At 36.2% G+C, this 24,010-nt stretch overlaps 1 protein-coding gene across 1 annotated transcript in view; it reads left to right on the top strand.

The window, feature by feature from the left end:
• Positions 1–23,733, top strand: part of TTC21B (tetratricopeptide repeat domain 21B) — a 38,941-nt gene extending 15,208 nt beyond the window's left edge. Inside the window, exons 14-29 of the mRNA XM_074145037.1 lie at positions 387–611; positions 1,410–1,648; positions 1,964–2,035; positions 2,523–2,664; positions 4,534–4,672; positions 6,138–6,244; positions 8,837–9,025; positions 11,133–11,243; positions 12,788–12,869; positions 13,625–13,775; positions 14,281–14,442; positions 14,829–15,024; positions 16,815–17,039; positions 18,686–18,806; positions 21,104–21,171; positions 22,872–23,733. Of these exons, the coding sequence (XP_074001138.1) occupies positions 387–611; positions 1,410–1,648; positions 1,964–2,035; positions 2,523–2,664; positions 4,534–4,672; positions 6,138–6,244; positions 8,837–9,025; positions 11,133–11,243; positions 12,788–12,869; positions 13,625–13,775; positions 14,281–14,442; positions 14,829–15,024; positions 16,815–17,039; positions 18,686–18,806; positions 21,104–21,171; positions 22,872–22,949 (2,307 nt within the window). The 3' untranslated portion in view covers positions 22,950–23,733. The remainder of the gene's footprint in view (positions 1–386; positions 612–1,409; positions 1,649–1,963; positions 2,036–2,522; positions 2,665–4,533; positions 4,673–6,137; positions 6,245–8,836; positions 9,026–11,132; positions 11,244–12,787; positions 12,870–13,624; positions 13,776–14,280; positions 14,443–14,828; positions 15,025–16,814; positions 17,040–18,685; positions 18,807–21,103; positions 21,172–22,871) is intronic.
• Positions 23,734–24,010: the final 277 nt, after the last annotated feature.

The raw sequence follows: 24,010 nt of genomic DNA, 5'->3' as shown, positions 1-24,010 counted from the left end.
GGCAGGACTTGTGTGAAATAATGATTGTATACCTCTTTTAATTAATAGCCTAATGAAGGGTGCATACAGTAGTGTGAGAGACACTCAAAATCTCTTAAAATTCAGTCTAGTTTCAAATAATGCTGTAATGAATGCTTTTCTATCCCGAAGTCTCATCTCATTTTTTCTTTTTTTTAATTAAAAACTTACTTATTAGTTTGCATACTCTTTGAAAATTTTAATATGTTCGTAAGTAACTTACTGAAATTGAAATTGGATATATTTGCAGGAATGAAGGAACAGAGGTCGATGTTTGGCTGCTTTTTTTAAAAAAAAATTTCTTTCAGGGAATTTGAATACTATGCATAACGTCAAATTTGGAAACTCCTTATCTTATGTTTCTTTAGGTGAGAGAACATCCTGTTTATCACTTAATTAAGGCCCAAACTCAGAAGAAGATGGGAGAATTATCAGAAGCTATTAAGACCTTACAGATGGCAAAGAATTTGCCTGGAATGAGGAAACCTACTGCTTCCTCAAAAACTAAAGGAAAAAGAATTGAAATTGATGCAAGTGACCGTGTGTCTGTCTTCCTAGAGCTAGTAGAAGCTCATCGTTTGAATGGAGAACCGGTAAGATGGCAAACTTCTTAAGATATGATACATACCTGAAAACAATTTCCTCTTCCCATTAACAGATGTATGTATCTTTGTTAATTTAGAACAAAAACCCACCACCTCCTTTACCAAGAGGACTTGCTTGGTAAAATTTCCAAGGTGTTAATAGCTGACTTGACAGCTTGTACCTTAAACTGCAGAGAAAAAAAAACCCTAATTGCAGGTGCTCAATTTTGAGTCTGTAAAACTTTTAATTTTGAGGAGGAGATACTGTTGATGTTCATTTTCCAGGATGTAGATTCCTGTTTTGCTGTCTAATGCTATCAGAAATGTTTTTGGATGATGTCCTTATCTTTGTGTATCAGCATCCTTACTATCAGCTGTATTGTAATAAACAGTAGGTAGGACACAACATATGTGTAAGAATATAAGAGAAGCCGTACAATTGTGTAGTTGGAAGTTACCTCTGGGGGTCATCCTGCTCAAAGTAGGACTTAGTAGAGCAAAGTGCTAAAGGCATTGTCCAGTTGAATTTTGAGCACCTCCTTGTATATATACAATGCAAATGTTTTTTCTCTACTAAAACTTTTTCTTGTAGTTCATATTACGTAAAATCTACTTACAAAATCAAGAGGAAAAAAAACACTTTAAATCTTTTAGCAAAACAAATGGATACTATGGTTTGGGGGGTTTTGTAGGTTTTTTTGGTTGGTTTGTGTAATGCCCCCAGACATTCGTTTGCTGATTATGTCTTTATTTTTGGCTGCTCAACAAGAGGAAATACTTTAATTCTATCGGTTTTATTATTTGCAGCATGAGGCTGCTATAATACTGCAAGACGCCATTAATGAATTTTCTGGAACTCCTGAGGAACTAAGAGTCGTGATTGCAAATGCAGATCTGGCAATTGCTCAAGGAGATGTTGAACAAGCCTTGACTATGCTCCGAAATATTACACCTGAACAGCCCTACTTTGTGCAAGCTAAAGAAAAAATGGCAGATATTTATCTGCAGTACAGGAAAGATAAGAAGTTATATGCTGGCTGCTATAGGTAAAAGTTTGTGGTGTGTGCATATATATTTTCCTAGGTGTTTAATGGTAGCATGGTGAGCTCACTTTTTCCCCCTTTCTACTATAAGTCAGAAATATTTAGTGACTTGATGAATTCATTTAAGTGTTGTAACGTTTAAAACAGTAATTGGAAGTCCTATTTTGGAAAGATATCTTGGGGGTTTTTGTTTTATTTTCAGAAGTAAAGACAAACTGAAGTCTGCAGAGGATAAAATCGTTGTGCCCTATTTATTGTTGTTTAGATACCAGTATTGACATGTTAAATATTGAGCCAGGTTCTGTCTTCTCTTTCCAGAGACCTAGTAGAAAAACTGCCAAGTGCTCATACTTTCCTTCTTCTTGGTGATGCATACATGAATATTCAAGAGGTAAGTGCTTGCTAGAGATGAATAGAATGATTGAGTCATTTGTTGACTTTGGCAAGTTCAGACAACGTAGCATGCTGACTCCTATTGATTGGTAGTTGGCAAACAGAAACTGCTTTAGAATGTAACAAACCATAATTACTGGCTACAAATGTAACTGGTTTACGTTCAAAGAAAAAGCTGTTGAAATGCATTCCTTCTGATAGCTGACCATGAAAGTCAAGGAGATAATTTTATGTAGAACACAGACCCATAAGACTAACAAAAATCTAAAGTGAGATCTAAATTAAATTCAGAAAAAAGCTAGAGATGTTTAGAAGAGTTCTGAAGCTTGGCACATTCTGTTTTAGCATGGAAATGTAAATTTCCATGGGCTTTACATTTCCTGCAGTTTCATAGCGACCATTCTTCTCTCGGAAGTATTGTCAGTCATTCCTGGAGGTTGTACCAGATTTTGTTTTCTTCATACGCTTTTTATCTTAATCCTTGACTTCTGTGTTTTTATCTTTTACTGTTGAAGCCTGATGAAGCCATAGAAGTCTACGAGCAGGCCTTGAAGAAAAATCAAAAAGATCCAACTTTAGCAAGTAAAATCGGAAAAGCCCTAATCAAAACACATAACTATTCAAAGGTATTCTATAAATAATGTGTTAGGCTAATTAAGTATTGTGTTAATTATTGTGAACAAGTGGACTGATTTTGTTTTCAGGTTGAGCAGAAGAAGCATTTCACTTTTAATGTGCAAAACACTTTGCAGATCCCCTTCAAAATATCTGGTCAGTCAGCTCAGTGGCCCGTGCACAGAACAGGGAAGGGTAGAAAGTATTTTGGGACATCCTGGGAAGGAAGCAAGCAGGGCTGAAATGCTGGGAAAACGGTGTGATTGTACCATTACAGGAATCTTGAACTTAGGTCTTTTATGTTTTGTTTACATCTCACTGAGCCTTTTAATACAATGTTCTTAAATAGCATCCATGTTACCAAAAAGACTTGCTCTTTTTTGCTTGCAGTATTCTTCTGCATATGTGCTGCAAAAGAAGCTGAGGGTTTCTCGTTTCTTTTTTGGAGGAAGCCAACATCTTCCCAAGCTGGCATGTACATTCTGTACAAGTGGCTTTAACATGGAATGATAGACAAGTTTAAATTGCAGAGGAATCAGTGCCAACTTCCTAACTTTCGGTATCTGCTCTTTTTTCTAGTCACTTGTGTTGAAATAACAAACAGTAAATGGGTACAGACAGTGTCTGGGAGACCAAGTAAGAGAAATGGCTCAGTGCTTTGTTTCAGCAGCACCTCTTCCATAAGTGCTTAGCACAATCTTCCTCTGTACTTATGGAAATTATTTCAAATAGTGGTCTGTCTGTCTCTCTTGGACCTGGAAGAAGTTAGGAGGAGGGCCACAAAGATGATCAGGGGCTGGAGCATCTCCCCAGTGAAGACAGGCTGAGAGAGTTGGGATTGTTCAGCCTGGAGAAGAGAAGGCTCCAGGGAGCTCTCATAGCAGCCTTCCAGTACCTAAAGGGGGCCTACAGAGAGATGGGGAGGGACTCTTACCAGGGAGTGTAGTGATAGGATGAGGGGTAACAGTTTTAAACTGAAAGGATAGAATTCAGATATTAGGAAGAAATTCTTTACTGTAGGGGTGGTGAGACACTGGAACAGGTTGCCCAGAGAAGCTGTGGATGCCCCTTCCCTGGAAGTGTTCAAGACCAGACAGGATGGGGCTTTGAACAACCTGGTGCAGTGGAATGTGTCCCTGCCCATGGCAGGGGGGCTGGAACTAGATGATCTTTAAGGTCCCTTCCAACCCAAACCATTCTATGAAATCTATTTTCTGCCTTGGACTCAGGACAGGACTGTCAGGCTTAATACTGGTTGAAGGTTTTATGGACTTTAGTTTTTTTATTTCTTCTTGTTTCAAGACTATTTAAGTTGTTATTTTGAAGTGGTTTTTTTTTTAAACACATGGATTGATAGTTTATTGATCCTAAAACATTGCTTTTTTTCTTGAGTAAATGTTTGACTTTTTTAATTGATAGGACTAGCAGTTTTTATGTTTAAAAGTACAAAGACAAAAGACTCCTATCAGATTATGCTGTTATTTTTTTTAAACTTTTCATTACATCTTTTATCTGTTTTATTTGAACTTTATAACTCCAGTCTGACTAGAATTATACAACTACAGCAGCTGATGAAAATGTAGTTTAATTGACAGTCATCATGTCAAAGACAATGTTATAATGTGGTTAGGCTATGTAAATGCATGTTTATCAAAATGTGGGCTCTAGTTATTCTATTTATCTCTAATTTGGCATTACATTTTTGGAAGCCTGAACTTGCAACTAAATAACATCTTTTTTTTAATACAGTATTTATTAGAAATTACTTGTTTACAAGAGCAGTGAAGAAAGTAGAGAAAGGTAGGGCATGTAATTAAATAATTAAGTAGTGAGGTTGTTGTCTTTAGAATAATACTCAGTTTTTTGTTTCTTCCTTTTAGGCAATCAGTTACTATGAGGCCGCATTGAGAAGCGGTCAACAGAATTTCCTTTGCTACGATTTGGCTGAGCTTTTAATGAAACTGAAACAATATGAAAAGGCAGAAAAAGTACTTCAGCAAGCTTTAGATCATGAGCCTGGTAGGAATGTTATTAATTTACAGCAAAACATACAACTTCTACTGTTGTTTGTGTTTTCTGCATGATTCTAAGGACTGAACAAGTTCCCTATAAATTTTTTTTAACTGTAAAACACAGGAAACTATTAAATGATAAATGAGAAATGCACTCTAAAAGAAACTTCATTAATATTTAGAGGTGCTTTGGCAGGACTTTCAAACTTGGAACATCTGCGATAGATGAAGTCAGTGAATACAATCGCAGAGTTCTTTCTCTTCTGTGCTAACATATGTTCTGATTCTGAATTGATCAAATGAAGATAAGTCATTCTTGCTGTTAGGGAATGGTTGTTTAGGTGGTAAATGCTATGCAGTAACTTTCAGAGCAAAGAGATTGAACTGGTTTATGATGTCTCTTAGGAACCTCTTTTACATGTTAGGAATATGCACTCACAAAGCTAAAACATTTGGATTTTTTTCTTTGTTTTTGTCAAAAGGCAGTTAAGAAGTTTTAAGGTGTTTAGTGTAATCTATTGAGCTATACCCTTAATTAAGGAAATCTTTTTGCAGTGGTTTAATTATATTTGTTAACTTCTGTGGCTGCCTGAATACAGAAACAGTTAGTATTATCAAGTCTTATTGCCAGTCTTTGTAGTCTTATGTCACTATTTTACTGGTCTATCATACTGTGCAGGGGAGCGTTGGTTTTCTGTCTTGTTTCCGTCTTGCTGAAAAAGTTCTGTGATCAAATGTATATTACTATCTTAGCTAAGCCTTGGAGGATCTGGCTACTTTAATAATTATGCTCAAGACAGCTTGATCTTCCAGTGTGGAAAGAGAAATTAGCAGTAAACACAGTTTGCCTCATGTACTTTAAAATCTTCTCTTCCATCTCACAACAAAGCAAAAAGTATATAAGCCAATATCCTTTTTGTACGTCTTTGATAAACACACATTCTCTGCATGGAAAGAAAGTGTATCTTACTGGCTGATTTGGAAAAATATTGAACAGTTTAATATCTTTTTTTAGAAATGCTAAAATATCCTCTCTGTGTGAAAGAAAAATGAAATATACGAAATGTACTGGAGGGATGATCTTACATGGTTGGCTACAGGGCCTAATCTCTGATTTAGAATAGCATGACACAATTACAGCACTTTGAAGACATTTTGCTAATAAAGTATAGCTCAATATACTTTTTTTTTTAATTTCTATAAAGATAAAAATATGGATTTTTGTGGCTTTTAAATTTTTTAATGTGGAATTGTGCTCAAGATACCACTTTGTCAATACATTAAAATGAATACAAGCCAGGGAGAACTTCTACTCTTCAAATATTATTTTATGCATATATATTTTAACCATTATTCAAAAGTAGCTCTGAACTTTTCATGTAAGCCCTTGCCTGGAGAGAGCTTCATCTTTCTTTGGCTTTATCAGGATCAGTTCTTATAAGAATCATGTTTGTTTAATGCAATTCTTATAGGTAATGAACTGTCTTCTCTGATGGAAGATGGACGTTACCAGGTGCTTCTGGCAAAAATTTACAGCAAAATGGAGAAGATTGATGAAGCTATTGTTTCATTACAACAGGTAAAGGGGGAAATAAAAAAAAAAAAAACCAACCTATGAAAGCTTGCAATGTCCCAACTGTTACCCCTGGTTCCACTTTTATCCCAGATTCTAACCTAAATATTTTTGTAAGTGAGGAAAAAGTGTACATGGTAGGTATAAAACACTAGTGACTGGTGTGTAAAGAATGTAAGTGGTTAGAAAGACAAGTTTTCTGTGAGCAGTGTTATCTGAATTTTAGGTCATACTACACCTTCATTTGTGCGTGGAGCATAGTTTTAGAAGAGCAGGTTAAAACAAAATTGGCTTTGGGGATAGCTAGGTTACATGTCTTTAGCTGTGCATTGAGCATCACTCAGAACAGCAGCATTCAATGGCTACCTGTCATTTTGTTGTACCACTGTTTATTTTAAATAGCAATAATAAGATGTGTTCATTCTGGGGTTGAATGTTATCACTCAGACCGAGGCTTGAAAGAACAAATTTGGAAGCTAGACATAATTTTATCCATTTAGATGCTTTCTCAATACAAAGGTTAAGCAAGAGACTGGGTCAGTACACTCTCTTCCATTATATCTCCACTCTGTTACAGAAACAGTAAGCCTTGGTAGCATCTTCTAACCAGCAAGAAAAGTAAATTATGTAGATTGCTTAGAAAATAATTGTACATAAGAGCTAAAATCCTACTGATATTGCTATTTACTATTTTGTTAAATTCTTACTACTTCTTTCATTATAATGTACTTTTTCCTCTCTCAAAGCTGACCTTTTTTCCCCCATTGATTTTTAGTAAATTTCCCCATCTACTTCTCTTTTCTTTACTATAGTTCTTTCAGATCTCATACGATATCACACTTCAAAAGCTTTGTGTTTGTCTCTCTCCCCTTTTTTTTTCCTTTTGTGGTGTTTTTTTTTTTTTTATTGCCCTCAAAACTGTCCTTTCTTATACCTGCCTTCTTTGAAATCTTTTCCTGCTCCTTCTCCTTTCGCTGACACATTCATTTACACAAAAACACCTGTAATTTGATTATTTCAGTAGGACTAACTGCTTGGTCATGTTATTGCCTCTTCTTAAACAAGCTTCTTCCCTTGGTTTTCAAAGTGATGTTAGAAGTTTGCACCAGATTCTACTTCGAGTTTTAATTCTCATTCCCTGCTAAGTAAAATGGTTAGGGGTGAGAAGCAGCAGAATAATATTAGTGCTTCTTTCTCTTCAACTTGTGAAGTTTAAATGAGTGAAGCAGCTCTTCTGAGACTTTACTTCAATGTGAAGATAGTTACAAAACTGCTTGAGCAGAAAGAGGGAATCTCTTGTGTGTTAATTGGCTAGAATTCCAGTTGAAATCAAAGAAAACTGATCAGGCATAGTCAGAATTGGGCATAGCTATTTCCTTATCTGCCCTCTTTTGGGGCATCTGCTGTTAACAAAGTGCTCTACCTCTGTGCTTCTGCTAGACTTCTTAATTACTCCCTAAATCAAGGACCTCAAAAAATAAAAAGTGAAGGTTTATTTGCCGCTTTGTTTTTTTAATGAGTTTTCTGTGCTTAATAAAGGACTTAAGTACATACAGCTTGTGGATGATGGCCCCTGAGGTCATTTTTATACCCCTTATCAAAAGCTTAATTTTAAGAAGAATTAAAAAAGGGAAAAAGGCATGTAACACTTCCATTTAATATTTTTGATGTAGTTTTGATGTTGGAAGGTAGCTTAGAAAGTAAGGAAGTTCTTAATGGGGACCCATGGATATGATGATAAAATTTTTCTAAGAAAAACCATAGGGCTTGTGTGCAAAAGCATTGCGTTTGTCTGTATTAATGAGGCTTTGTTCAATGATGTCCTACACCAGCATTTTTTGTGACTACAGCTCTGCTAGTAGTTATAGACTGGAACATAACCATTTGAAGTGGGGAAGGTGTTACTTATAAATAATGCAAGGCACAAAAATATAGGGGAAATTTAGACCAACAAAATGTGTCATCTTTATTCAAATGAATATATTTGACCTAAATATTCTTTAGATGAGGTATTAAATAAGCTTGTTCCACCATCCTTTTCTTCAAGTATACAAGGGATTAACTGGATCCTTCCCTGGGTTTTTGCTGTAATGTCCTGTTCCTTAAGTTTCACAAAATACTGTATGTATGATTATCTTAAAATTATGTTCTATGAAGTGTAGACTGTACTTTATTGGATTGGCATGCAGTTGTCATATTTTAGAAAATATGGGATATTGGATGCCATATATCTCAATATTCCATATATCCATATTCCATATATCCCAATATGGGATATTGGGATTCCATTTTCTTGAAAGGGATGAACACCAGGTTGCTTTCCAGCAGGTTTTTAATGTGAATTTTAGGGAAGCAAGGCATTTTGAAACAGGTTTTTGAGGGAGAGATATTGAGGAGGGGTGTTTTGTTTTGCTTGTTTCATTGATGTTTTTAATAGCGAAGACATTTTTACCTGATTTTTTATTATTTGGGGCTTTTTATCTATAAAATACATAGTGTGCTTATAGAACATTAAAATAATTTAATTTTTAAAAAGTAGAGAATATAAAATTCATTCCTTTAGAAATTTTTGACTGTTCACTGCTTTCCTCACACTAGGCTCGGGAATTACAAGCCAGAGTGCTTAAACGGGCTCAAATAGAACAGCTGGATGCAGTTCCTGCACAGAAACAGTTAGCAGCTGAAATTTGTGCTGAGATTGCAAAACATTCTACAGCCCAGCGGAACTATGAAAAAGCAATTAAATTTTACAAAGAAGCTCTTGTTCACTGTGAAACCGATAAGAAGGTCAGTTCTCCCTCTGACTATTTAGCATTGTTTTTCCATTCATTTTTCCAGTTATCCACAGTGCAGAAGTATATTTGCAATTGTTTCTGCTTTATGCTATACATAAAGCCTTGAACTTTCTCCCCTTCATTGCTTATGATAAAATAATTGTGTGTACTGCTAATTTCTGTCTCTTGCACAAACTCCTGTTTGAAGTGGTGGTCTGTGCACACTCTGAGTTGTCGATTAGATTATATAGTTTAGCCTGTCTTCATATGCTAGTTGAACATATGTAAGGTACGGCACAGTAATACTGGAGATGGTTTCAATCGTGCTCGTTGCCTGTCCTCTGGAATGAAGTCCCGGTGATTTTTCGTTAGTTCAGACAATTTCCATCTCTTCTGTATCTGTTTTATCACTTTTAGACTTTTGTCTGGACTTGATAGGATTCTGATTTTAGTCACAAAATGCTGCTGTTAAGCAGTGATTATTGCACTGCTGCTCTATTGCCTGCACTGTCTCTTTACCCAAAGTCTGCATGTTGATAAATGCTGGTAAATTTGAGTTTATTTTTAATCCTTTCTTCTTCTTTTCTTCTTCTTCTTCTTCTCCTTTCATGGCCCTGGGTTTTAGAGATAAGAAAGGGAGGAGTGAAAGTTTAAATTTATGAGCACCAAAATTAAGTGTCAACTTTAGTGGGTTTTTTAGATTAAAAATAAATAAATATGACTTCGGTCAAATTTCCACTATTTTCTAGCATGTGTTGTATGTATGTGAAGACTTCTTATTTTGCTGTTTCTTACTGAACAGCTGTCAGATTCACCAGCTGCTAAATTATCAGCATATCACCAGGTTTTGGTACTTGAACTCGTGTGTTATGGTTTCAAGAATCTAGGTCCTTCCTAAATCTACAACTTCAGCATCTTTGACACAGGCTTTTCTCAAGGTGTCTTGTAAGAGTGATGAAGAAGAAGAAAAATTGGGAGAGGAATAAAAGCATCCTTAAAATGTTCAAAGGAGGGTGACTTCCGCATTCTACCATTAAGGGCCGGGAGGCAGCCTATCATAGTGCAAGTACAGCTATGGCTTTTGTGGTATGCCATCCCAGTAATTCAGTATCGAAGCCTTAATCTCTTTTTTGTTTTCACACCAGTATTGAAATACCAGCATGGCATTTCCCTTCAGTTCTTGCTAAAATCATACTATTGAGAGATTTCCATTGTTACAAGATATGCTGTGCGCTCACATTTGCACTGAATATCTGTCAGATGCACTTACTGAAGATTTTTCCTTTACTCCTACTTTACTAGCAACACAGAATACAATGACATCTTAGAAAATCTAAGACTGAATTTCTGATCAGCTTTCACAAGTGTAACCAGAGACAGGATTGTGATGCAACTATAAATGCCTACTTTTTGAAATAGAATCAAAACACTGTTTAAAATTAGGCAGGTTATTTTGCTTACTACTTGTCTACTGTTAATTTTACTTTGTGAGTAGTTTAACTCCTGTATGCTTCAATGAGAACTTGATTAAATCTGTGGTAGCTTTTGTGTTTATAAACTCTTCTGTGGCATTTTATTCAGAATAGTCTATGATGAGACTTCAGCCTTAAGGATGCATGCTTATGTACATTTCAGTTTGTTAATATTTTGTCTGTGATTGCTTCTCAGAAGTGGATCCATACACAGTCATAATGGGGTAGGTTTGGAAATGCAATTAAGAAAACTGTTTCTGCTGGAATTTGCTTATACTCCAAAACTAATTGGTGAATGTTAATGAGGTATTTGCTTCTGTCAATGAATTTAAAACTACTTCCACTAACTTTTTTTTTTTTCCAAGAAAATTATTCTTAGCACTGCTCTAAAGACTATAGTATTTTGGTATCTGAGCAGCTCTGTTTTCAGTATGCCTCCAGAGTATCCCTCTGGAGTTTTATCTGTTTTAAAGGTGAGGGAATGGAAATGAATGAAATTACTTGACCAAGAGCCCACAGGAAACAACAGAGAAAGTGCTCTCTTTAAAAGAGAAATACATTTTCCCTGAGGCTCTGCAAATTTCAGGTTAATACTCGTAGAACTTTCTTAATCTTTGAATTACATATAGTTAAAATTTTAATCCACAGGCGATGTTGGAACTTGCACGTTTATATCTTGCACAAGATGATACTGATGCCTGTCAACATCAGTGTTCCTTACTGCTGAAGAATGACCAAGATAATGAAGCAGCGACAATGGTATGGGCTATTATACTAATCCTGTATCAGAAGTTTTTTGAAGTGTCTGCAATGTGATTGATTGATAAAATACTACTTTTTAAGAAAGGCTACAGCTTCTGATTTCAAAAAACGTGTGAAAAATCCATTGCAAGAAAATTATTTTCTGTTTATCCTGGATGATGATACAATATGAAGTTTCTAGCAATTGTAGCCTTTGTACTATCTCTATGCAAAAATGTGTGTTTAAAAGTACCGGTACAGGAAAAAAGCAGTAGCTGCAAGATTGACATGGTTTAAAACATGTTCTATTAACAATTGCCTAATGGTCAGGGAAGAAGTTATTTTTCCAGCTGGGATAGACCTGGCTTTCTTACTAGCAGCTGGTATAGTGCTTTGCATTGGATTTGGCATGAAAATAGTGTTGGTAAAACACTGATGGCTTTGGTTGTTGTAAAGCAGTCAAGGTCTTTTCTGTTCCTCATACTGCCCCACCAGTGAGAAACTGGGAGTGCACAAAGAAGTTGGAAGGAGACACAACCAGGACAGCTGACGCCAGTTGACCAAAGGAATATTCCCTGCCATATGGGCAAGGCCAAGTGCAAGGTCCTGCATGTGGGTGGGGTCAATCTCAAGCAGAAATACATGTTGGGCAGAGAATAGATTAAGAGCAGCCCTGAACTGAAGGACTTGGAGGTGTTGGAGGATGAGAAGCTCAACGTGAGCCAGCAACATGCACTTGCAGAACAGAAGGCTAACTGCATCCTGGGCTGCATCAGAAGTGTGGCCAGCAGGTTGAGGGAGGTGATTCTTCTCCTCTGCTCTACTCTTGTGAGACCCCACCTGGAGTACTGTGTCCAGCTCTGGAGCCCCCAAACATAAGATGGATGTGGACCTGTTGGAAAGAGTCTAGAGAAGGGCCATGAAGATGATCAGAGGGATGGAGCACCCCTTCTATGAAGACAGGCTGAGGGAGTTGGTGCTGTTCAGCCTGGAGAAGAGAAGGCTCCAGGGAGACCTTATAGCGGCTTTCCAGTACCTAAAGGGGGCCTATGGGAAAGATGGGGAGGGACTTTTTGTCAGGGAGTGTAGTGATAGGCTGAGGGGGAATGATTTTAAACTGAAAAAGGATGGAATTTAAATCAAGTATTAGGAAGGAGTTCTTTACTGTGAGGCGGGAACAGGTTGCCCAGAAGGGTGGTAGATGCCCCATCCCTGGAGGTGTTCAAGGCCTGGTTGGATAGGTCATTGAGCAACCTGGTCTAATGGGAGGTGTCCCTGCATCAAAGTCTTTTCTTTTCTTCTCATTTCTATCTGAAGTGAAAAAATGGAGATAAGAGTTTGTACCTCCTTATTCTTATCCTGTGTGTTTGTATATAGAGAGTGTTTATTTTCCAGAGAGTATTGAAAAACCCGAATTGGTTTACTACTTGTGCAATTCCTGCAGGACTTTAAAGCTATAGTTTCAGCTCCCTGCTTCGCAGAACTAGAGTTCATTATAAACCACAATTTGTAATACTTTGTTTGCTTTTCTCTAAATTGGTCTATATCGGTCTATATTGTAGATGATGGCTGATCTCATGTTCAGGAAGCAAGATTATGAACAAGCTGTCTTTCATTTCCAGCAGCTCCTAGAACGCAAGCCAGGTGAGTATTTAGCAGTGATATTTTTAATTCTTTCTGATACATAGTTCTAGTGAGATAGAAGAATAAATATCTAAAAAATATTTTGTATGAATAAAAGGAAATGTGGTACTTATAATGTAACAGATACTAAAACCAAAGATCATTACTGTATATAAAAACATAAAGCTATTGTAAGGGAGGATGAGAAAATTATTTCTTGTAGGTACAATAATTTACTGCAGTGTAATGTGCATTGTTTACCTAAAGGCAAATAGAGCTAGGGTGTTATTCACTGGTAACTGTACAGCACTTTCTCTTGTGTTTAAGGTATGAGTGCATGAACACAGAACAAAGCTTAGCATTTTATTTCAAGATTAATAAAGGAAAAGTTTCTTGGACAGGAATAAGTTTATTTTAGCAATTTGTAAATTACATCCGGAGAGAAAGCTACTAAAATCTATTAAAATAGTACTATAATGAATATAAAGCTTTCTAGCTGACTTTGTGAGAGAAGTCATGAGACTACAGCAAATGTTTTTGTTTGAGTGTTTGAAAGTGAAGTACAATTATCTTTATACAGGGTTTTTATAGAAGTATGGTAAGAATCACTTGATATCTTTATTCTTGTATCTGTGGTTACTATGTAATATGCCTTATGTATTACATTATATCTCCTTCTTGTATGTGGAAAAAAAACAAGGTAGGCTCGCTATTTTTTAAGCTATCCCTATAGCAAATAACTAGAATTACAGTGTTCTAATTATTTGTGTATTTAGATAACTATGCAACCCTTTCACGATTAATTGATCTGTTAAGAAGAGCTGGGAAACTAGAAGAAGTCCCAAGATTTCTTTTAATGGCTGAAAAACATTCTTCTAGAACAAAGCTTGAACCAGGATTTCACTACTGCAAAGGACTGTATCTTTGGTACTTGCAATTATAATTAAGATAAGGTTTATTTGATTATATAGTACATATTTAAATTAACTTCCTTGTCATCCATTATTCAGTGCTATGTGTAGTGTCGTAAGTGAAAAGTAATATAGCACTACTTTCCTAATTACTTAACATGCGAGGATTTTAGGAAAGGTCTCCTTTTCTCTTCTGAAATGCTTTTCTACTAGCTTCTCTTTAAAATGAAGCTATTTTATCTGTCTCCCATACATCTTTTGTATTTCCTGCTTGCTAAAAGGGATATTCTTGCTGGTTCAATAACATAATATTACTTATTTTCAAATTTAAAAATTTGTCAGACTGTTTTTAGTCTGCAAAACAATTTCCTTGCAATAGTATGCATGCTGTTCAAATCTTGCACTATCAGTGTGTGCAAGTGCCATCTATTTTTAAGTAGTCGGGGTTCTTGAGATTTGGGTGGGATTTGGGGCAGTGAATTTTACTTGCCCAGCTTTAAATATTTTAATTATTTGTCTAGGTATACAGGTGAACCAAATGATGCACTCCGGCATTTTAATAAAGCTCGAAAGGACAGTGACTGGGGACAGAATGCAGTCTATAACATGATTGAAATTTGTTTGAACCCAGATAATGAAACTGTGGGTGGTGAAGTCTTTGAAAATCTGGATGCCGATATAGGGTAAGTGAATGAAGTAAGTATTACTTGGGTTCTTCTGTCATCCCCTTCCTCTGCCACCCCTTAATAATGTGACTTAAGCTCAAAGTTCTAGCAATTTAAATTATCTAATGCATATTGTGAGAGACCATCCTAGACTGTGTTAAGTCAGTCTCAAGCAGAAAATATAGATGATGTTATTGGAATCCTGGTCACTTGCAGCGTTAAAAGCAGCTTGTTATGTTGGAACTGCTGTTGTTACAGAGGAGAATCAATGTAGAATGTCTGTATAACAGAGCCATCGTACAAAATGTCATGCCTTTAGCATGGAGTCAGTACTAACTTATAATTAGTTTGGTGTATGTTAAAAAAAAAAAACGCTTTTACAAGTACTTTCTTTCTGATAACAGTAATTCAACAGAGAAGCAGGAGTCTGTTCAGTTGGCTGTAAGAACAGCAGAAAATCTGCTGAAGGAACTCAAGCCTCAGACCATTCAGGGTCACATTCAACTGCGAATCATGGAAAATTATTGTCTCATGGCAACCAAACAAAAATCAAGTGTTGAACGAGCACTGAACACTTTCACTGAAATAGTGATGGTTGAGGTTAGTAACCTGTCTCATTTCCTCAGTCTTTTTTTTTCACACTTACTATGGTTTCTTAACTAGTCTTGCAGTTAACGTTCAGGAATAGTGGCATGTGTTAGTGTTATTTGTTTTAAGTAATCTTTTTCCTGTTAAAGAATATTTTATATATTTATTTTTTTTTAAGAAAAAATGCATGCTGAAATAACATCTTTTAGAAGTTTTCAATGGATTGCAAATCTATAACTCAACTAAATGTTAATATTACTGAATTGCAAATAGACTATTTGGTTTGAGTTGCTCAATTCGCTCTTTAGTTCCCAGTCTTGCCACAGCGTGTCTGATGATGTAAGCCCATATAGAGCCTTCATTCTCTAAGCAAAAACAATTAAATATAAGCTGCCTTTGTGTACTTCATGGCAATTTGACAGAATATAGATTCTAGGGCAAGATTACCCATCTGCTTAAAATTCATTCTTATGATGGAAATCAATATTTTTTATAGCTACCTGTAGTAGCTATAGTATTAGTATAGCTACTATAATCCTAACCTTTAGGATTAATAACGGGTACCCTTGTTACCAATACCTTTCAACAAATTTTACTTAAGCACATGTAGACACATTTAGTGCATCAGAATGCCAAGAAATACTTATTACGACTAGACAATAACTGTGTGCTAAACTCCTTGGCTGAGCTTAGTATACTGATGCCTGTCTTGTGTGTAAGGCAGTTCTGAGAATCACAAACAAGGTATCCCTCTCTCTCCAGTACTGACTTCACAGTCCTGCTCAGAATTGATCTAAGGTCCTGTGAATGTTTTTCACATGGTGACATAATTCTAGCAGGAAGAATGTTCCGTTCTGTTTAGTCTTCTCTCCAGGGTCACATAAAATATGCAGTTTAAATCTCTTCAGACTCCAGAGGTTATTGATCCATGCTAAGTGTGACTATTGAGGGAAAGGGGGGAGCTCATCATTACATAGAAGAGGGGCTTTTAGTAGGGTCATTATTTTTCAACCCACTATGGCAAGCCTATTTACAGCACAACCCTACAAAGAGGTGTAGAGGCAGAATACCAGTAGTGAGCCAGGAGCACTGAGAGGCAGAAAGAAGCTTTTAAACTAGCTGCTGATAGAACTACTCTCTGCATTTAGAAAGCAGTTTCATTGTGTGAGCCCCATTCTCATCTATACCTCATGCTAATAAAGGCAGGATTTTAAAAATCACACTTGCTCCTGAACTTCTTAATGCTTGCTTGAGGCTCTTGCATAGAGGTGGCTTTTAAGAATCTTCTTTGTTATACATATCTTTTGAATACAGGCAGTTTAGACTTGCAGTTTTAGGAGCTGTACGCGTAGTTGTAGGAGTTGGTGTCCCTGTTATTGGCGTTTGACAGGCACTCCTACAAGTAGAAAACACCACTTGTAATAGAAACTGAACTCACTTGAACTTCTATCTGAAGTATTTACTTGTGTATCAGAAGGATAGCTCTTAATGGTATCAGAATGTTTCTTGTTGAGATGAAATACCTGTGGATGCTTTCAACATTTCCTGACCCTGAAGAATGTTGTTTTGAGCCCAACTTATATTCAGCCTCTTAATTATTTAACGTGGTGTTTATCATGACTAGTTTTACAGACATAATCATAGCACTAGGTGGAAAACGTGTTTGTAAGATTGAAAGTTCTCTCTTTATTTCCGGAGATTTAGCTTTCAGTTTAGTTTTCAGATACCTGGGGAAAGTCTAAGTTAAGATGTTAAAAGCAAAGTAAAAAAGCACCAAGTAGTCACTATGCTTTTTACTGCAGAAGGATCACATACCAGCACTTTTGGGAATGGCCACAGCCTACATGATCTTGAAACAGACTCCACGAGCCAGAAGTCAGTTAAAACGGATTTCAAAAATGAGCTGGAATCCCATTGATGCAGAGGAGTTTGAAAAGAGTTGGCTTCTCCTTGCAGATATATATATTCAATCTGCAAAATACGATATGGCAGGTGAATTACTAAAACGATGCCTTCGTCATAACAGGGTAAGTGAATGCACATTAAAAATAACCTTAGTAACCTTTTATTTTAATTCATCTAAATTGAGTTTTCCTCTGAAAGATAAGTTGAAATGGATTTCTTTTTCCAGTTGCCTGGTATTTCACTCACTAAGAAGTAGATGAAAACAAGCCAGGAAACCAGCAACTTCACAGTGGGGCATAGTACACAAATCTGTGAATGCTTTTTAGTCATTTTTATTCATATTCTGTAATAACTTACACAAGTTTTAGCTGTGGTGATACTAGAAGCTTAAAGTGTTTATGGAATGTCAGAGATGTATTTTACTGAGTCTCGCAAACCTGATGAAGAAAGATGTAGCCATATAAATTTTGGAGACTTTCTCCATTTATTGAGAGATGTTTATAAACATATTTTCAGATATGAAGATAACATGTTCATAAGCCTACTACTAGACAAGGTTTTCTTTTGTTTATGTGCTAGCATTAATTCTCTGCTGTGAAGATACTGTCTGGTAGATTGTCTGGGGACAAGCTCTAATGTTTTTACCTCAGGGTTTCTGAGCAGGAAAACTGCCCAATACTCTGCTTTGACTATGGGAACAAGCATGGCTATTAGTTCTTGTGCTTATTTTTCATTTTGTCCTTTTTTGCTGATCACATTTTTCCATCTATACACTTCACTTTCCTTCACGTGAGACTCATCCAGTAGGCTAGTCTTCCATAAATGCTATGCTGCCAGTTCAGGATACTGTTTATAGTGCACAGATTTGTTTGAGAAAAGGTCCTGATATTTCTTTTTCTGAATTCATCAGTACAGAAGTTAAGGTTTGTTGTTCATTCACATGTCTGCAGCCTTCTTGAGAGGTAGACTTTTTTGAACTTGTACTCTTTTTGTTTCTACATATAAAATTAAGAGGTGGCTACAACAGTTCTTGGTAAAATGGTATCATGTACTTTTGCAGAGATGCTTCTTAAAATAGGATGTACTTAATTTCATTTTGACAGAAAATGAGTTTGAATTTAGTTAAGAAAAAAATCTACCTAAAGGTCAGTTGCACACTTGTCCAGATGGCCAAGGGAAGTTGCAAAATCCATAGCACGGGAGCATAAACACGAATCATCTCCCAAAATAAGAGGCATCTTCAAATAGATGGTCTATTGAGCAGATATAGACCACAAATGACACTTTGTTGCAGAAATTCCCAAGCGGCTCTAAAAACATACCAGGTATTTTGTTTTCCTCTAAAAAGTTTGAGACTTCTGAGGGCCTTAGATTAACAAACTCTACTTGATAGGAAGGAGGGTGGCAAATCAGAAGTCTGCAACTCTGGTTCCTTAACAAAACAGCATGGTAAAGATACTGACTCTTCTCCAACTGGCATGCAAAGCAGCTAAGCAGGAATTGTACTATTCAAATAGATGTTGAATATTTTAGGTCTTAAAATATCTTGTTAATTCATGGTACAGTATTTTGCGTGGTATTCTCCAGTTTGGAAGATTTGATTAGATTGAGGAAACACGTTATTGTGATCTCATCATCGAAGTTAGTACAAGTATCACTTATGCTTTCCAGTTGTATTGATTTGAAGTATTTAAGCAATGAAGCTGTCGGCATTATTACATATAAACTTACCTAAATAAAATTTTGAATGAATATTTATATTTTGTAGTCATGCTGCAAGGCTTACGAATACATGGGATACATAATGGAAAAGGAACAAGCATATAAGGATGCAGCAATAAATTATGAGATGGCCTGGAAATACGGAAACCAAGCAAATCCAACAATAGGTATGTATACATAATTTATACATATGATTTCAGCCACTATAGTAGGAATGAAACAGCTACACTTTACTGAAAAGGCTGCTTTTAATTTTACACAGAGATAAGGTATCACTGGTTTTCCTCACATAAAAATCTCATATGTTTAAAGGTGTACCTAACAGCCATTTGGAAAGCCCCCATCACAAGAGGTAGCAGCTTTATGATACTTTAGAAGTTTCTACTTACATTTTAGTACAAGGTTTGGTCTGAAACAGTTTTGGTTTGCTCTTTGTGAGCAACTTCCTCTGTAAGTACAGTATTAACTTTTATAGTAATGCAGTATGTACTGTCTATAGTGGAGAACCATTTATAATACCCAATATATATCTGATGGTGGCAGATCATTGACTTAATTATTTCATTTTGATAATCAGAACAATTATCTATTTATATGGATAAGGTTTTATATACATAAGTATTTAACAAATGAATTGCTTAAATGTCTTTAAATATATCTGCTTTAAGAAAGATGGTTGACTGAAAATGTGGTATACTATTAAAGTTCCAATTTGGATGGTTAATTGAAGTCTACATTAAACTGTCACATTTTTAGACTAACGTTGGAAACCCTTTGTGGAACAGATACATAGGATAAAATGTCCTTTCTTACTCAACACCTAGAGTCTGTCTGTAGGTCCTGAGGCTGGTGGTTTACACAAATTCTGTTCCAGGTTTTGGTCTATGCTTATGGGCCCTCAAAAATATATACTACTTGTGGTCTTTAATCTGTGGTATTCTCTGTGCCTTAGGTTTTTTTTTAGTGTTAGGGTAAGATAGCCTTTGTCACTGGAAAACCAGTGGTTTTTTAACAAAATTGTAACTGTTATATGAGCTGCCATACATTCTGTTTCTGTAACTCTAAATCCTGGATTCTGCAATAGTTTGGTTCATGATTTTATCTAATATGATCTGTAGATTAAAGTAGTGTTTTATTAATGGAACTAAATGTTTTATGATTTAGCTCCTGCTTTTATAACACAGTAAAAGATATAAAAATGCACATTCATGGGTGGATTGCCAAACACGCGTAACCCTATGTACTGTGAGTCAAAAAATTAGGAGGGTCAAAGCAGAAGGAAGACTTGGATGTTAAAACAGAAATAAAAATGACTGATAGAAATCAGACTTAGGTTATATGGGAAAATCTCTAGATATCTGAGTATGCAGTAATTTTACTAGTTGTTCCTGCTCCTGTAGACTGACTTATGAATGTCTTGGCTAAGAGATCACAGTTGTTGATCAAAAAACATATTAAAAAGAAGTTATAATAGTAAAAAGGTGTGATTTCTTGAGTTTGTAGTGAACACAGATCAAGACTTTGCTTTTGCTATTTTGAAGCCCTCTAAAGGGTAGGAATTGAACAAATTACAAAATCATTTGGTGTCTGGACAGGAGAATGCCTCAGTGAAATTAAACCGTGGAACAGTCTTGCATACAAAAAATGAGAGTATGATATTGAAGGTACTATGTGCACATTGTTTTTCTAGTTTTGCATACAGAATTGTGAGAATTGTCAAGGATTAAAACTAAAATGGCTAAAGCAGCACAAACTGCATCTGGCAAATAAAACTCTATAAACATCAGATACCTGATATCAGATTCCTCATGCTCATTTGCTACTGAGGATAAGTTCATAAATGAAAGAATTAAAATTTCAATTTTTGGAAATTGCATGCTTATAATCTTTCCTTTTTTCCCCCTGCAGTCCTGATCTCTGTCGAGGCCGATATACTTGAGCTATACCTTTTATGTTGAAAGCATCAGCCTGACATGTTGCTATGCGACTTAGCTATTCCATGTGACTTAATCAGTGGTCTGCTGACAGTGGAACAGAATAGCATTTTAATTCCCTAGTTTGTTATTGCTCTCCTGATTATTTTTTGATTCTTTCTTCCTTTGATAATGGAATTGCCTTTACAAAGGGGCAGTGTATTGTAGGTCACAGTGGGAAACGCTGTGGGGTACCATAGTAATTGAAAGAGGACAACCATTCTGTATTCTCTGTGGTAACATGTGCTCTCCAGAATAATGTCTCCTTTTGATTCAGACATAGCTATGAGTGGTGTAAAGGACTTTTATTTACTACTTGAAGTGACTTTGAGTAGAGATTTTGATCTCTACAGGCTTAGATGAGAGAATATTAGAAAACAAACTTACTGACTTAAGAAAAAAATTGGTGACCAAAATGAATTTGAATGTGATATTTTCATTATTCAGTACAGAAATTAAAATTGTCACCTTTTTTCCCCTTCTACTTACAGGATACAAGCTTGCTTTCAATTACCTGAAAGGAAAGAGATACGTTGATGCAATCGATGTTTGTCATAAGGTAGAATTCAAATATGTACTTAATACTCTGTCTACTGTAGCAACATTTTTGTGCATAGTAATCCTTTAGTTTGTTGAGTTTAAATTTCTGAAATACACAGCTTAATGTCAGAAAGATTCCCTATGTAATAAGTTTGATTAAATCAAATAGCCTCCACGTAATCAGCTTTAACCTAAGCGCCTTCCTGGCCAGCAGGAAAATAAGAGATAAAGTGGCTGGCTATCGTATGTGAAAGCATATTCAAGTGGCAGTAGCTTCTTTTGGCCCTGTGGTTGCAGCTTAGTAAATCCATACAGAAGTATAGCTGAGAAAGTTATTCAAATGTCAATATCAGAAAACATTGTTAGAAAGTAACTTCCAGTATTCATAGAATCATAGAATGGTTTGGGGTAGAAGGGACGTTAAAGATCATCTAGTTCCAACCCCCCTGCCATGGGCAGGGACACGCCCCTACTAGACACAGTTGCTCAAAGCCCCATCCAGCCTGGCCTTGAACACTTCCAGGGATGGCGCATCTACCGTCTCTGGGCAACCTGTTCCAGTGTCTCACCACCCTCACAGTAAAGAATTTCTTCTTAGTATCTAATCTTAAAATCTATCCTCTTTCATTTTAAAACCGTTACCCCTCATCCTATTGCTACACTCCTTGATACGATTCCCTTCCCATCTTTCTGTAGGCCTCTTTTAGGTACTGGAAGGTCATAAGGTCTCCCCAGAGCCTCCTGTTCAGGCTGAACAACCCCAACTCTCTAAGCCTGTTCTCATAAGAGAGGTGCTCCAGCCCTCTGATCATCTTCATGGCCTTCTCTGGACTCACTCCAACAGGCCATGTCATTCTTATGTTGGGGATTCCAGAGATGGATGCAGTGCTCCATATGGGGTCTCACAAGGCAGAGTAGAGGGGCACAATCATCTCCCTCAACCTGCTGGCCACTCTTCTTTTGATGCAGCCCAGGATACAGTAGGCTTTCTGGGCTGTGGGTGCACGTTGCCGGCTCATATTGAGCTTCTCATCTTCCCTACACCTCCAAGTCCTTCAGTTCAGGGCTGCTCTCAATCCATTCTCTGCCCAGCCTGTATTTGTGCTTGGGATTGCATTATTTTTGTGTGGTCCAAGCATAAACAGTGCAGATACAGAATAAGAAGGGCTACTATTACAGAAGCAGTGTGAGCATTATGAAATAATAATTATTAGTATTAATAATAAATTATATTTTCTCTTTTGAGCGGGAAATAAAGATAACTAGAAAGGAAAAATTGAATGGAAGGATAAGAGAGAAGAGGGAATTAAATGGCAAGAGATACAGTGAGTAGAGTATACAGGGAGTGAAAACGTAAGAGCAGTTTATCATTGCAGAGAAAGTATACTCAAGACTTTTTGGCAATGTCTCCAGAGGTCACTGTTAGGAATACATGCATTTCAAGCCACCCATAGGCTTTAGCCCTTGACCACAGTGCCTTTTGCACCAAGGTGACAGGGCAGCGTGAAAGGGAAGCAAGGTGTCTTTGATAAAGCTGTTCTTGACCTCCATACATGGTAGTTTCTGGCCACAGTTAAATTTTTATGCATTCTTAAACCAAACTTGTCGTGTTGTTATTTTAGTTTCGGAATGTGTAAACTCAGTGTTGAGGGGGACAACCACACACAGTATTCTTTCCTTTTAGACACAGAACTTCTGGGTTGTTTTGTCTTTTGACAGGTCCTTGAAGCACATCCAAACTATCCAAAGATCAGAAAGGAAATACTTGACAAGGCCCGTGCATCACTAAGAGCATGAATTTTTTTTTTTGTATGGCTCAGACTTGTTTGATTAATCTGACTTCGGAAACTATGGATGAAATACTGCAGTGACAGAGACCATATCAGCACAAAACTATTGTGAATATGATTAACTTAATTATACTAGAGATCTGGATTATTTTCAAGAAAAATCTGCAGCCCTGAAAGAAATTGTATTTATTCTTATTCAGAAGAGAGCATGCATGTAAGCAGTATTATGTAAAGTGCTATCAACATTACAAAACAATGCTTTAAAGCATTAGCTCGGTATTTTGTTTTGTCCATTTGACATAGCACCCAAAACAACCGCCTATTCTATCTAGTGCAGGTGCATTGTTAAGATGCTGGATTTCAGTTCATGTAAACTGTTTGTTCATAATTAGAGTGTAATCTTTATTATTACATGTATATTTCTAAAGTATGGCTTTTTGTTTTACATATTTCATAAGCACATTTTATTTTTTTAATCTTGAAAAACCAGATAGATACATTGTTCTCAATGAAACTTACATCTTTAATGAAAATTTAATATTTAAAGTTAAGACCTTATGTAAATATTCAGTAAAGACTTTTATAGATCATGCAAGTCTTACACAGAATTTATTTTCTACTCATGCTATTAGCCATGTGTCAGATTGCCATGAAGAGAAATGTTTGACTTCAAATCGAAGTGTTTAGTCTTTCAACACTGTATGTGTAGGCAGTACAGTATTAAATGCAGAAGTTGACATTCATTTTGTTTAATCCATATAAAATACATATCTGGAGAAATTTTTTTGATTACAGGGGACTATGGTCTTGTCTTTCATAGGGAGTATACCTTTGGATCTTTAAGGGAGCAATGGCATGTCAGAAATGAATGAGAGAAAGGAGAAGGATCAGGGTTTTTCAGTGATGCAGGATTTTTGAAAAAAATGCCTTACAAAAAACACTGTTACGCTGCTGGATTTAGTTTTCAAACAGCACTTGGTGTTGTATGTATTTGACTAGAAAAGTAATGTTTTGGCATGAAAAGGGAATTCTTAATACTAGTGATTAAGTTTCTTAAAATAACCAGTT

Source organism: Numenius arquata, chromosome 3 (genome assembly GCF_964106895.1).
Source record: "Numenius arquata chromosome 3, bNumArq3.hap1.1, whole genome shotgun sequence".
NCBI classification, from domain to species: Eukaryota; Metazoa; Chordata; class Aves; order Charadriiformes; family Scolopacidae; genus Numenius; species Numenius arquata.
Note: the sequence above shows the minus strand (reverse complement) of the source record. Positions and strands in the feature narration are given on the sequence as shown.